Source organism: Elephas maximus, chromosome 2 (genome assembly GCF_024166365.1).
Source record: "Elephas maximus indicus isolate mEleMax1 chromosome 2, mEleMax1 primary haplotype, whole genome shotgun sequence".
Lineage (NCBI taxonomy): Eukaryota > Metazoa > Chordata > Mammalia > Proboscidea > Elephantidae > Elephas > Elephas maximus.
Window position 1 is genome coordinate 20,032,532 of NC_064820.1, and position 15,289 is coordinate 20,047,820.

The 15,289-nt window shown below is 43.3% G+C and overlaps 1 protein-coding gene across 4 annotated transcripts in view; it reads right to left on the reverse strand.

Annotated features, from left to right (window-relative positions):
• RETREG1 (reticulophagy regulator 1) overlaps positions 1 to 15,289 on the reverse strand; it is a 186,322-nt gene that overhangs the window by 42,595 nt on the left and 128,438 nt on the right. The window contains exon 2 of one of the 4 annotated variants that reach the window (XM_049861389.1): positions 7,957 to 8,147. The exons of the other annotated variants lie outside the window; for them this stretch is intronic. Coding sequence (XP_049717346.1) covers positions 7,957 to 8,018 — 62 coding nt within the window. The 5' untranslated portion in view covers positions 8,019 to 8,147. The remainder of the gene's footprint in view (positions 1 to 7,956; positions 8,148 to 15,289) is intronic. 4 annotated transcript variants of the gene reach the window in all.

Genomic DNA, 15,289 nt, shown 5'->3' on the forward strand with positions numbered 1-15,289 from the left:
GAGGTCATTTTATTTTCCCATTCAGTGTTTACCGGCAGTTTCGCAAGAACAGCTGAAAGAACGAAAGCAGAGTTTTAACTCAATTCTGGCTAAATGTCCCTTCTCTAAGTTTTGGCTGGTTCTCATTACACACATTTACTAGGCTGCCATGAGGCCAATTGGCCACAAACTAAAATCCCTGCATTTTAGTTGAAAGAGAACTTTGACTGCTGAAGAAAATACTGATTTTCTAAGCAAGCTTCAAGCACGGCAGGCTGATGCCCTATTTTCTCAAACACAAAATTGAGGCGCTGTATTTCTTTCACCCTATCTCCAACCTGGAATGGACCTTCTCAGGAACCAAACTGCTTTTTGTTCCAAATTGTTTTAAGCTAAGGAGCCCTGGTGGAGCAATGGTTAAGTACTCGACTGCTAATCCAAAGGACGGTGGTTAGAATCGACCAGTGGCGCCATGCAAGAAAAGACCTGGTGATCAGCTCCCGTAAAGATTACAGCCTAGGAAACCCTACTGGTAGTTCTACTCTGTCTTATAGGGTCACTATGAGTCAGAATTGACTCCAAGGCACGCAACAATAGTCTTTAAGCTAAAAAGTAGTTGAACAGACACTTAAGTTCCTGAGTTACTATTCTTTCACATACATAGGTGCCCCCCGCTTTTTGAAAGGTCACTTTATGCCACCACTTCGCTTTTACGAAAGACCTACATTAGTACCTGTTTTCACCAGCCAAGAGAAATCCAAAGAGGATTTTCGCTTTTATGCAAAAAGGCTAAAAACAGAAATAAGTTCAGCGTTTGCTTTGCAGTGAGCTGTTAAAGAGGCAGCACGCACCCCCAAGCAGCAAGAATGTTATCGTCAAGCTCCTTCCCGGGAACTACACTTAGCACCTCAGCATTAAGCCACCAATTAGGTTTTATGTGTTATCTGGTATGGTTTGGTAGGTTATTTTTTTGGTCTGGGAACGTTCAAATATTTTTTCCACATAAATTAATGTTAATTGGTTCTTCGCTTTATGCCACTTGGGCTTACAAAAGGTTTCACAGGGACGCTCTACTTTCGGATAGCAGGGGAAACCTGTATGCATGTACAGGCAGCCTCTGGGTTACGAACAAGAGCCCCTAACTGTGTCTTTAAGTTGAATTTGTAAGTAGATCAGAACAGGTACATACGATTCTTATTTAGCCTTAGCTAGTGGAAACGCTGGTGCATAGTGGTTAAGCGCTACAGCTGCTAACCAAAGATCTGGCAGTTCAAATCCACCAGGTGCTCCTTGGAAACCCAGTGGGGCAGTTCTACTCTGTCCTAAAGGGGTCGTTATGGGTAAGAATCGACTCAACAGCGATGGTTTTTATTTTTTTTTGGTGGCACAGTGGTTACGCGTTTGGCTGTTAACCAAAAGGCCAGCAGCTCGAATCTACCAGCCACTTGCTGGAAACCTTATGGGGCGGTTCTTCTCTGTCCCATAGGGTTGCTATGAGTTGGCATCGACTTGATGGCAATGGGTTTGGCTTTTTTTGGTTTAGTGCAAGAAGAGGTTCGAAGCCTTTTCAGTGATTTAAAAGGTGCACGTGCAGCAGTGAAGGTGATGGTGATGAAGAATCTGTCACGAGTAGGGGTTGGTTCAATCTTTTCAGAGTGAGGGCAAATTTACATAACGTCAAAGGGCAACTATGAGTTGGACGTTCATAATCCAGGGACTGCTTTTACTTAGTGTGTGTGTGGCAGAGGATATTCTCTTGGCAATTATTTTATGGCACTCCAGTCCACAAAGGATTTGATGAAGGGCACTGGTGGTCAACATATAATTCTCACTTTCCATACGGGAGGCTCAGGTTCGATTCCCGGTCAATGCACCTCACGTGCAGTCACCTGTCTGTCAGTAGAGGCTTGCCATGTTGCTGTGATGCTGCAGAGTTTCAGCAGAGCTTCCAGACTAAGGTGGACTAGGAAAAAAGGCCTGGTGGTCTACTTCCAAAAATCAGCCAGTGAAAACTCTATTGATCACAATGGTCCAATCCATAACTGAGTATGGGGATGGTGCAGGACTGGGCAGCATTCATTCTGATGTGCATAGGGCTGTCAAGAGATGGAGGCCAACTCGAAGGCAGGTACCAACAATAGCAACATAAAAGTCCATAGAGAAAATTGGATAAAATAAACACCCAAGGGAGTAGGGCTACTGTTAGTCCACAGGGTGCATTTGTGCAAAGTAGGAAATGGTGTGCCTTCCTCCAGGAGGCACAGCCCCACACTACGGCATGCAGCCTGGCGGGCAGAGCCTGGAATGGAGGTCAGACCCCCACATACACCTGCTCCCCCAGCTGGGTGCCCTGGCACACCGCATAACTACGCAACCATGGGGCACAAGGACCTCAAATGAAGAACACCGAAGGGAAAAAAGGTACTCAGAAGTGCTTTCCAGGTGGTGCCACACCCTTGCTAGAAGGGAGCAGTAATTTTGGCTCCAACCTATATCAAAAATAGAAAGATGATCATTTAGAAGACTTACGTGCCCGTAAGATGAGGAGATACATGGGCAGACATCCTCATTACCCCCGTAGAAAAGGTGAATACTTCCATCCACTCATCACTGGCCTGTGCATAACACCAAAGCTCACTTGGGTGAAAGCAGCTGTGAAGGGTCAAAACAATGGGAAGCAAACCACCACCCCAGATAGCCTGATTCCAAACACCAAGAGCACGGAGACCATCTCAACCAGCTGGTTTCAACCAGAAATGCACTTCAGAATTGTTTGGGGAGGTCGAGTTTTTGAAAAGGGCCCCTATTTCCTCCAGAAGGCTTTCTGTAGACTAGACTAGGGTGTTCTCTTTCACCTCTGTTATTGTTAGCTGTCCTTGGGCGATTCCAAATCATGGTGACCCTATGTGTGCTGAGTAGAAGTGTGCTCTAGGGGGTTTTCAAGGCTGTGACCTTTTAGAAGCAGAGTACCAGGCCTGTCTTCTGAGGCACCTCTGGGTGAATTCAAACCACCAACTTTTCAGGTAGCAGTTGAGGCTTAACCATTTCTACCACCCAAGAACTTCTGCCTCTAGTCCTTCTCATCTGTATTACATTAAGCCATTCCCCTTTCCAATAATTATCAATTATCTGTAATTCACTGGTGTGTCTTCACAGGCTGACCACAAGCCTCCTGACAGGAGTCCGACTTCTCTTACTCTGCTCTGTAATTCAGTGTTTAGCAAGTAGTCAGAGCACAATAAACCACCTGCTAAGTGAGCAAGTGAGTGACCATTTGAACAAATGACCAAACTATCATAGTGCCAAACACAAAACACCTGAAAAAGAAGTTCATGCCCCAAAGCCTCCAAGATTTCTTCATAAGAAAGATCTTTCTTTTTTTCTAAGACTGATTTTTTAAACATTTGTGTTGGTTATATTTTCCATCCAAGTGCAGATTTGAAGGAGTTATAAGAAGGTAGAAATAGCTGCTAAAGAGAAGCAGACACACCACAGGCACAATAGCTATTTGTTGACAGGAATAGGGAAGATATTAAAAAGAGACACAAAAGCATGGAAAAAAGCTAGTGATGTGGGCCGTCACTTCAATTACAGCACAAAGGTGTCCTTCATTCAACGCTTTGTGACTTTATGTCATTGCAGTAAGAAGGCCCTCAATTCCTCCCAACATTCATGTCTTCTAAATATTCATCCTCCACTTGAGTGTGATTGCAGTTATTGACTCTTTTCTGAGGAACAGAATATGGCAAAAGTGATAGCATGTCACTTCCCAGCACAGTTAGCAAAACACTCTGGTTTCCACTTCAGTGCTCTCTCTCACCATCTCCTATATCGCCCGCCCTGGGGAAAACCAGCCAGCTGCCATGCCGGGAGGCAGCCCTACAGAGAAACCCATGTGGTGAGGACAGTGGTCTGCAAACAAGCACTGGAGGGAGCTTGGAAGCAGACTGTTTCCTAGTTGAACTTTCAGATAACACTGCAACCCTGGCTGATAGTCTGACTGCAATCTCATGAGATACCCATCTAAGCCACACTCAAATTCTTGACACACAGAAACTGTTAAGAATAAATGTTGTTTAAAGTTGCCGAGTTTGGGGGCAATTTGTTACACAGCAATAAACAACTAGTTATTTAGTTATCTAGTGTTGCTGTAACAGAAATAACCACAGCGGATAGCTTTAACAAATTTATTCTCTCACAGTTGAGGAGGCTAGAAGTCTGAATTCACGGTGCTGGCTCTAGGGAGGTCTTGCTCTCTCTGTCAGCTCCAGGTGAAGGTCTTTGTCTCAATCTTCCCCTAGGCCTAGGAAGGTCTCAGCACAGAGACCCCAGGTCCAAAGCCTGCGCTCTGCTCCTGGCTCTTCTTTCTTGGTGGTAATGAGGTCCCACTCTCTTTTTCCTTTTACCTCTGTGAGATAAAAAGTGATGAAGGCCACACCCCAGGGAAGTGACCTGAGTAAGGGTATTGCATCCCATCCTAACTCTACCTCATTAACATAACAAACATAACCTAATCCTCATTAACATAGCCTAATCTGGTGTCACTAAGGCATACAAGTCAGGTTTTACAACATATCACAAAATGGAGGATAATTACACAGTACTGGGAACCATGGCCTAGTAAAGTTGGCACATATTTTCGGGGGCACAATTCGATCCATGAGAGTCAGACAGAAAATAATTACTTCCATTTAGAGCTCTTTAGGAAGTGTGTAATTTATGTATTATTATTGACTTTTTTTATTAACTACTTTTTGAGCACTTACAGTGAGCCACTCACTAAATATTTTACATTTTTTACCATATTTGATCTATAAAACAACCAAAACAACCCTATCAGGTAAATATTCCTATTCCCACTTTACTGGTAACAAAATGAGGCTCAGAGAGGTTAAGTAACTTACCCAAAGTCATCCAGCTAATAAGGAGCAAGGCTGGGACTTGCAGCTAAGATCGAAACAAACTTTGCATCATTCTAAAGCCTATGCATGTAGTTGCCCCACAGAATGATTAAAATTCTCAAGTGTTTATGTCTAAAAATGTGAGCTTCAATTAACCAGAAAACTCAGCTTATGCAAATGAGATTCAGCATCAAGAAACAAGACTACTGTGGCAGTGCTCTGTTAAGAGATACGTCACTGGTTGAATTCTTTGAAGAGGAGAGGAAGCCAGATTGCAAGTCTCATCACAGATACGCTTTCCACTGATAACTGATAAAATTTTATAAAACAATTACTAAGTCAGCATTTTTTCTCTTTGAGGCAGTTTTAAAATATGGCTGCAAAATTCTTTGACATTACTCCCAAGGAGAGGTGGAGTCTATGTTCACTCCCATCAAATCTGAGCTCTTTGGCTGCTTGACCAATAGAACATGGTAAAACAACATTGTGCTAGTGCCTGAGTCCAGGACTTAAGAAATTGGCAACTTATACTTCCTGTTTCTTAGGACTCTTGTTCCTGGAACCCAGCCACCTTGCCACAATAAAGTTCAAACAGAGGCCCACGTGGAAGGGAACCAAGAACACTGCCCACAGCTTGGCAGAGCTACAGCTGATGGCCAGCACCAACCTGCCAATCCCGTGAGTGCATCATCTTGAGAATGGATCCTCCAGGCCCCAGTTGAGCTGCCCCAGCTGATGCTGCATGGGGGTGAGATGAGCTGTGGCCTCTGAGCCCTGCCCAAATTGCAGATGTGTTAGCAAGGTAAATGAATATCCTGTTTTTAAGCCACTAGGTTTTGGGGTGGCTTAAGTATTTATTTTCATGTGAAGATCTTATTGTATTCATGGTTGATATTTTAGGTTGTTATTAGGATAGTACGGGAACACCTTCTAGCAGGACCATGTTTCTTCACTTTGCATTATCAGAATAAGTACAGAACCCGGCACATAGTAAACCAAAAACCAAACCAAATCCATTGCCATCAAGTAAGTTCCAACTCATAGAGACCCTATATGCAGAGCAGAACTGCCCCCGTACAGTTTCCAAGAAGCAACTGGTGGATTCGAACTGCTGACTTTCTGGTTAGCAGCCAAGCTCTTTAACTAACGTACCACCAGGGCTCAGGCACATAGTAGGCACACCCTATTTCACTTACTGGATGAATGAGTGAATGGCTACATAGACCTAAAATGCAAAAACATTTGGTGGTAATAAACTGCTATCACCCTACCCATGAGAATGCAGACCTTTATGACCTTTCTGGAAAGCAATTTTGCAAAATTTTGAGTTTAAAAAAAAAAAAAAGAAAGAAATCACATCCTTTGTTCCAGTCATTCCCTTTCTAATAATCTTGCCCATAAAAATTTTTTAAAAATGCAGTGCTATATCCCACTCTTATTTATACTTGTTATTTATACATGGCAAAATAATTTTCAACAATAATGATTTGCCAAATTTAAAGTACAGAATATTTTGCAGTCATTTAAAATACGTCCAAAAATTTTAGAAGCATTTGGGAAATGCTTACAAGAGAAAAAAGCAGTGTACAAAATTGTATATATATTTGTAATTTATCAAGAAAATATATCCACAGAAGTACTAGAAGACAATATAAACATATATCCATTAGAGTACTAAGATTACTACGGACTGCCAAAACAACAAATAAATCTGTCTTGGAAGAAGTACGACCAGAATGTTCCTCAGAAACGAGGATGGCAATATTTAGTCTCACAGAGTTTGAGCATGTTATTAGGAGGGATCAGTCCCCCGAGAGTGACATCATGCTTGGTAAAGTAGAGCAAGAGCGGAAAAGAGGAAGATCTTCAGTGAGATTGACTGACGCAGTGGCTGTAACAATGGGCTCAAGCATAACAACGATTGTGAGGATGGTGCAGGACTGGGCAGTGTTTTGTTCTGTTGTACACAGGGTCACTATGAATTAGAATAGACTGACAAGAAGATTACAGTTGATCTTTCCTTCTTTATACTTTTTCCCTATAATATTTTTATATTTCTCAAGTGAACAGCTATCACATCTTTTAGGGGGGAAACAATACTGTTTTTGAAAACATGAGTGATGGTATATGAAGTCTCCCCCTCAGGCAAGCCTGGGCACCTACAAACACTCTGCAGAACCCAGATTAACATGGCGTGGAGGAGAGGCAAGACAACTAAATGGAACTAGATATAGATCTGCCCATAAGGGGAAAAAGGCAGGGAGTAAGAGGAAGCCCCAATCACCATCTGTCTGTCCTACTGCGATGGCTTGTGTGTTGCTGTGATGCTGGAAGCTATGCCACCAGTATTCAAATCCCAGCAGGGTCACCCATAGCAGACAGCTTTCAGTGGAGCTTCCAGGCTAAGACAGACTAGGATAAAAGGCCTGGTGATATGTCATGGATTAAACTGTATCCCCCCAAAATATGTGTCGACTTGATTAGGTCATGATTCCCAGTACTGTGCGGTTATCCTCCATTTTGTGATTATAATTTTATGTTAAAGAGGATTATTAGGGTGGGATTATAATACCCTTAGCCAGGTCACATTCCTGACCCAATGTAAAGGGAGTTTCCCTGGGCTGTGGCCTGTACCACATTTTATCTCTCAAGAGGTAAAAAGGAAAGGGAATGGAGCAGAGAGAGGGGGGGCCTCATACCACTAAGAAAGCAGTGCCAGGAGCAGAGTGCGTTCTTTGGATCTGGGGTCCCTGCACAGAGAAGCTCCTAGCCCGGAGGAACACTGATGAGAAGGCCAACAGAGAGAGAGAAGCTTCCCCTGGAGCTGACACACTGAATTTGGACTTTTAGCCTACTTTACTGTGAAGAAATAAATTTCTCTTTCTTAAAGCCATCCACTTGTGGTATTTCTGTTGCAGCAGCACTAGATAACTAAGACATGATCTACTTCTGAAAATTAGCCAGTGAAAACTGTGGGTCACAACAGAACAGTGTCCGACAGAGTGCTGGAAGATGGGCCCCTTGGTTGGAAGGCACTCAAAATACATAACGGCTGCGACAATGGACTCAAACATACCAACAATCATGCAGATGGCGCAGGACCAGGCAACGTTTTGTTGTTATACATAAGATCACCATGAGTCGGACTCTACACAGCAACAACAACAAACAACAACCAGGTAGGCATCTCCTCTGTCAGTCATCAGGGGTAGCTTCTGCTGGCAGCCCCGGGACGGGTCTTCATGGCCTCCAGTAAGCAGCTGCAGCCTGTAAACCAAAGAGCCCTTCATCACACTCTAGGGCTGGCAGCAAAGAATTGGTCACCTGTGTTTATAAAATACAAATCACCTTGAAGAGGGGCCTGATTATGGGAAAATGGGGAGCTACAAGGTTTAGGAAGCACGTTGCAGGCTAACTGGTTACTAAGATAGCTCACACAAAGCAAACACTCTTGCAGCAAGGCCAGATCGCATTGTTCTACATGTTCTTAATCAATGTCAAATATTAGCCCAGCTGGTTCAAAGGAATACTTCAAAGGTGGTAAACATTTTCTATGGCTACTAACGTTTTTCCATGACCGTGATGGAGAGTGGAAGAAATCATTAACTCCTTCCAAAAATCTTCACTGAATGTCCATCCTGCCCTGGGCATCTATAAATAAAGAGCATGCCTCACATTTAGACTCAGACACTAACTCTCGCCTCGGCCACGAGTCCTGTGCTAGAGCCGACTCTCACAGGCTTACAGAGCCAACTGTGCACACCTCTTCCCAACTCCACCTTCAGGGACCTCACGGGGTATAAAAACGGCGTGGGGGTGGTGTCTGAACTCCTCCTACCGCACAAGGGGGAAGGAGAACCTAAATCAACAGCCCAAAGCTGATTCCTATGAGGTGGAGGTCAGACACACCACCTGTCTCCACCATCTCTACCAATTCTGACACCAGCCGTCCCTCCCATGGCACTCTCTACTTCTCTGCTGGGTTTGATAGTTCATTGCAATGGCCACACACAACTCACAGACCATACTCACGATGATGGGGTGTATTAGGGAAGGACCAGTTACAACTCAGGCTCGAGAACACTCAGGATATAGCTCTTCCATTAGGACAGCCTCTCCCCAGCTGTGCCCAAAGGCACGCCTCTCCCTGGCCCTCAGTCTCTACCCAAAAGCATTCAGCTTTCTCTCTCTGTGGGCTGACAAGCCCACCGTGCCATCTTCCTGCTGCCAGGTCCCTCCTGCTGACCTATCCTTCCTTGGTGGTGGTGGGCTCCTGCTCTGGAAATGGCTCTTTTAGGGTAAAACTGACCACTCCCCTTGTTAGGCCACGATTACTGTCTCCCCCAATCACCGGGATGGGAGTTATAAGACCATGGCTAGAAAGGCCACGCACAAAAGTAATGAATCCACCACACATGAGTAGTCTAAAATCAGCTGTGGTAGGAGTATTTATACCACACCAGGAAACCCCGGAGACCCTATGTGTGTCAGAGTAGAATTGTGCTCCACAGGGTTTCCAATGGCTGAATTTTTGGAAGTAGATCACCAGGCCCTTCTTCCAAGGTGCCACTGGGTGGGCTTGAAATATCAACCTTTCTGTTCTCATGTTAAGCATTTACACCAACCAAGGACTCCATTTACATCCACCCATTGTCATCGTGTCGATTCCAACTCATAGTGACCCTATAGGACAGAGTAGAGCTGCCCCATAGGATTTCCAAGGAGCAGCTAGTGAATTCAAACTGCCGACCTTTTGCTTAGCAGCAGAGCTCTTAACCACTGCACCACCAGGGCTCCATTTACACCATGGGAATCAGCAAATGCTACAGATCAGGGCTTCTCCCCTACCCTGAGAGCTGGTTGTTAAACGTTGTCCAGCACACCACTGCCTACAACATGCAGTGATAGCTCCTCCTGCCTCCCCCACTCCTCTCCAGCCACTCTTCCCTTGATCCCTGTGCACCAACCACACTGACCTTCTTTCTGAGCGCTGACCCCACCTGGTGCATCACCATCACATGGTGACAATGACGTGTCTAACTGCACAGGCTCAGGAGCCAGCTGCCTGCCTGCACAGGTGATTCCTCCATTTAATGGCAGGGTGAGCGTTGCTTAAATGTACCTCATCTGTGCCCGTTTCAAAGCTAAAGGCAGAATATGGGCGTTTTTTCAGACACACAAAAGCTGTAATAGGCTTGCTCATAGGAATCCATTTCAACTAAAAGTCAGAGGGTACAAAGCTCATGTTGCAGAGCTCGGGTCAGATTTCTGTGTGAGGCATTTCTCATGCTCACCCTGTGGCTTAAAGAAATGGCATCATCAAAGGACAGCATCTATCAACCATGTAAAATTAACCCTAAACCCAACCAACCTGCATTATTAAAATATCTGGATTAAGGTATACATTTAAATACATTTCTTACAACTTTGTCCTTTTTCAACTGGCTAATTGGACAAACACTTTATGAGACCACTGTTATGAGAACTCAAGAAAAGGTTTAAACACAGAAGAAAACATTCTTTGATGGTTACGAGGGTGGGGAGGGAGGGAGAGGGGAATTCACTAACTAGATAGTAGACAAGAATCATAGGTGAAGGGAAGGACAACACACAATACGGGTAAGTCAGCACAATTGGACTAAACGAAAAGCTAAGATGTTTCTTGAACACAACCAAACACTTTGAGGGGCACAGTAGCTGGGGCTGAGGGCTGGGGTCATGGTTTCAGGGGACATCCAGGTCAGTTGGCATAATAAAGTTTATTAAGAAAATGTTCTGCATTTGGTGAGCGGCGCCTGGGGTCTTAGAAGCTTGTGAGTACTCATCTAAGATGCAATTGGTCCTAACCTGCTTGGAACAAAGGAGAATGAAGAACACCAAAGACACAGGAAAATATTAGCCCAAGAAACAAAAGGGCCACATAAACCAAGGACTCCATCAGCCTGAGGCCAGAAGACCTAGATAGTCCCCAACTACCACCAATGACTGCCCTGACAGGGAGCACAACAGAGAGTCCTTGACAGAGCAGGAGAAAAGTGAGGAGCGGAACTCAAATTCATGTAAAAAGACCAGACTTAATGGTCTGACTGAGACTAGAGGAACCCTGGAAGCCATGGCCTCTAGATACTCTATTAACCCAGAACTAAAACCATTCCCAAAGCCCACTCTTCAGACAAAGACTAGACTGGACTATAAAACACAAAATAACTCCTGTGGAGTGTACGTCTTAGTTCAAGCAGATACATGAGACCAAATGGGAGGCTCCTACCCAGAGGCAGGATGAGAAGGCAGGAAGGGACAGGAGCTGGTTGAATGGATACAAGAAACCCGGAGTGGAAAGGGGGAGTGTGCTGTCACATTACAGGGATTTCAGTTAATGTCACACAACGATATATGTATAAATTTTTGTATGAGAAATTAACTTGAGCTGTAAACTTTCACTTAAAGCACAATAAATAAAAACATTTCTTTTAAACCTTTCAAGAACAAAATTCAGTGTCATTGCTAATGACATTTTCAAGTACTAAATAGGCCATTGTGCTTTCAAGAGTTTTGCTTTTCTTAAATACAATAATTCTTGATACATCCAGAGCCGAAATATGTGGCTACCTCACCTCTCCACAGGTAGCAAAAACAGTTAACGTGCTGGGCTGCTAACCGAAAGGCTGGCGGTTCAAGTCCACCTGGAGGCACCTCAGACAAAGGGCCTAGCAATCTGCTTTCACAAAATCAGCCACTGAAAACCCTATGGAGCACAGTTCTACTCTGACACACGTGGGGTCACCATGAGTCAGAACAGACTCCAGCAACTGGTTTTTTTTCTACCTCTCCAGAGCAGAGTAACACAAAATGATCTGTGAGCAGCCAAAACAGACGATACAGAGTTAGAGTTTTAGAGGCCTTTTTCGAAGACACTGTTAAGTCTGTATGACGTGACAAATCAAATAACAGTACTTCTTGGAGTCCTATGTCAGCAGCCAATGTTCTCCTTTTTAAACCCTAAAGCTTCAGATTTTCTTTCTAGCGATATTTTACTTACTGACTTAAACATCAGATGTGAGCAAAACATAAGTAGATGCTTATGAACAAAATAAAAAACAACGGTCTATCTGTGATTTTCAAGGGGCAACGCAGCAGTCACCTTTCCCTTGTCCCACGATGAGCAAGACACCAAATCACACCTCCTCGCTATGGATTTATGGGATACTTGCCAAAAAAAACAAAAATAGCACTGGAGCCTCATCACACACTCAGAGTTACACCACTGGGTCAGACCAACTCTCTAAAGTTGTTTTCTTTCTGTAGCAGGTGAAGCCCCTGACATGAGTCCCAGCACCTGTTACTGGCCTGTGCCAGGCCACAGGATACCTAGTCATCTATTGCCGGGTGGAAGATCACAAACTCGACTCTGTAATAAACGGTGTTGGCTTGAATTTCTACAGTATAGTCATCTGTACCTGGAATTTTTTGATAGTTAACTTATACTGATTTCTGAAATATATTTTCAGGTAATTCTCAATTTATAGACTTGGTTATGTTTAAAATGTCAGCATTTTTAGACCCCTGAATGCATGTTTCCATGAGAAGTTACTGACAGTGCTGAGGTTCTTGGGCCAATCCACAGATACTCATTAAACTCATAATGTCTCTGAAGGCAGGACACCATTTGTTTATCCATTCATCTGTTGATGGACACCTTCAGGCTACTGTGAATTGTGTTTCTGTGAACATACCTTTTTTTAAAAAAAATAATTTTTATTGTGCTTTAAGTGAAAGTTTACAAATCAAGTCAGCCTCTCACACAAAAACCCATATACACCTTGCTATACACTCCCAATTACTCTCCCCCTAATGAGACAGCCTGCTCTCTCCCTCCACTCTCTCTTTTCGTGTCCATTTTGCCAGCTTCTAACCCCCTCCACCCTGTCACCCTCCTCCAGGCAGGAGATGAAAACATAGTCCCAAGTGTCCGCCTGATCCAAGAAGCTCACTCCTCACCAGCATCCCTCTCCAACCCACTGTCCAGTCCAATCCATGTCTGAAGAGTTGGCTTCGGGAACGGTTCCTGTCCTGGGACATGCCTGTTTTTAATTCTTTTGAGTATACACCTAGGAGTGGATCATATAGCTATTCTGGGTCATGCAGTAATCCTCTGTTTAACTTTTCGAGGAACCACCAAACTGTTTTCCGTGACGGCGCTACCATTTTACATTCTTACCAGCAGTGTACCAGAGTCCACTGACTTTTTAAAAGATCAAACTCAGATCTAGCTCACTGCCAGTTACAGACCAATCCGGGTTGCCAAACGCCAAAACGGAACTAAAGTAATATGAGAGGCCCAGATGTGAGATTCAACCAGAAGCGGCTGCAATTCAGCTCGAAGAACACATTCTGTCAGTAGACACACAACATATAATAGATCTCTCTCTTCTGGACCTGGCCCCAAAGGAGTTGATGAATGGCATTTAATCTTAAATTTAGCAAGAGTAAATTTCCCTCTCAATTGTCATATTTTATTTCTAGCCTACCTCTAATCTTTCCCCCTGCCCAGGTGCCCTTTCTAGCTTTCCATGCAAGTTGGAAAGAAAAAAAAAAAAAACCCAAGTGAAACACTGAATATTGTATAGAAAACCACGAACTATTTAGAGTTTGAAAGTCATCTCATCAAAATAAAAAAAGGAGGGGTATACTCTACCTCAAAAGAGTCAAAAGTGAGTTTATTTTTAGTCAAATATATTATTATTCCTTGCTAGTAATGATGATAAACTTTTTATCATATAAGTGCGTGTGCATACAAATTCTCCTTTCTGTTTATCGTTCATAACAAAGTAAACATGCTTACGAAAAAATCTTATAGTATGTCTACAGCACAAACCATTAATTTAAAATATTTATAATTATCAAACTATTCATTACTATTATTTCATAGTGATAATGTTGCATTTCATTAAAGCAACCCTAATTACATTTCTGTCAAATCTCTCCTTTCAAGTTCTAAAATGACATGGCCCCTAGATATATTTGCAGGTGTAAAATGGCTTATAGAGACATCCCACTCAACAAGCATTTATTAAGTGTCTACTTTATGCAGCGGCCCTGGTAGCACAGTGGTTAAGGGCTTGGCTGTTAACCAAAAGGCTGGCAGTTCGAATCCACCAGCTGCTCCCTGGGAAACCCTATGGGCATTTCTACTCTGTCCTATAGGGTCATTATGAGTCAGAATTGACTTGAAGGCAGTGGGTTTTAATTTACGCAAAATTCTATAGAGAGCTGCAGAAATGTCAAGGCGCCAAGGAAAAAAGAGTCCTGCCTTCAGCAATGTGTCATGGAGGGGATACACACTATCATAGCAGTGTACCAACCCAACATCTCAAATTAAAACTGACATTTAAATCTCTCTGTAACTGTCTTCTTAACTACTTGGTTAACCCATGTCCTAAATCTAGGCACTTTTATAAATGTCACCTTTAAATACTTGATTTAAGGTCTCACAGAAAAAGTTATTCTATTATTTGATTAAATGTCAACCTAATGTTCCCCTTTGATGTGGATGGAAGTTGAAGAAAAACAAAAACTAGAAAACTAAAAACAGAAAAGTAGTAGCTTTTAAGGACGTTACTGCAGCTGATTATAAACATCACACATATACACACTAAAAAGGGACACTTGTCTTTAATAAAACCAAAAACCAAACCAGTTGCTATTGAGTTGATTCCGACTCATAGGACCCTATAGGACAGAGCAGAACTGCCCCACAGGGTTTCTTAGGCCCATCTTTACGGAAGCAGGCTGTCACATCTTTTTCCCTTGGAAAGGCTGGTGGGTTTGAGCTGCCGACCTTTTGGTTAGCAGCCAAGCACTTTAACCACTGTGCCACCAGGGCTACTGCTTGTCTTTAATACAATGGCAAAAAAATACTGTTTGGCACTCCCATACCCACAGTCATCAGTTTCCACATTCTTCTGCAAGAAAACTGTTAGTGGCCCCTTTTTCCTTTTTGAACAGCTTTCTTTCTACTTCTTCATAAAAAAGACCAAGTTAAATGACCCCAATTAGAACCCCAAGGAAGACATCTGATTCAAACAAATGGTGTTAACACAGCAATGTGGCTAGAAATGAGGACCTTCAATCTGGGTACAAGCTATGGTCATACTAAAACCGAAAAAAAAAAAAGAAACCCCAAACCATGGCTATGGAGTCAATTCCAACTCATGGCAACCCTACAAGACAAAGGAGAACTCCCCCATAAGGCTTCCAAGGAGTGACTGGTAGATTCGAACTGCCAACCTCTTAGTTAGCAGCCATAGCTCTTAACCACTACACCATCGGGGATTCCATGGATATACTAGCAGGAATTAATGGCCTACTTTCTTTCCCCTCTCTCTCTCCACTCTTCTTAGAGCTAATTA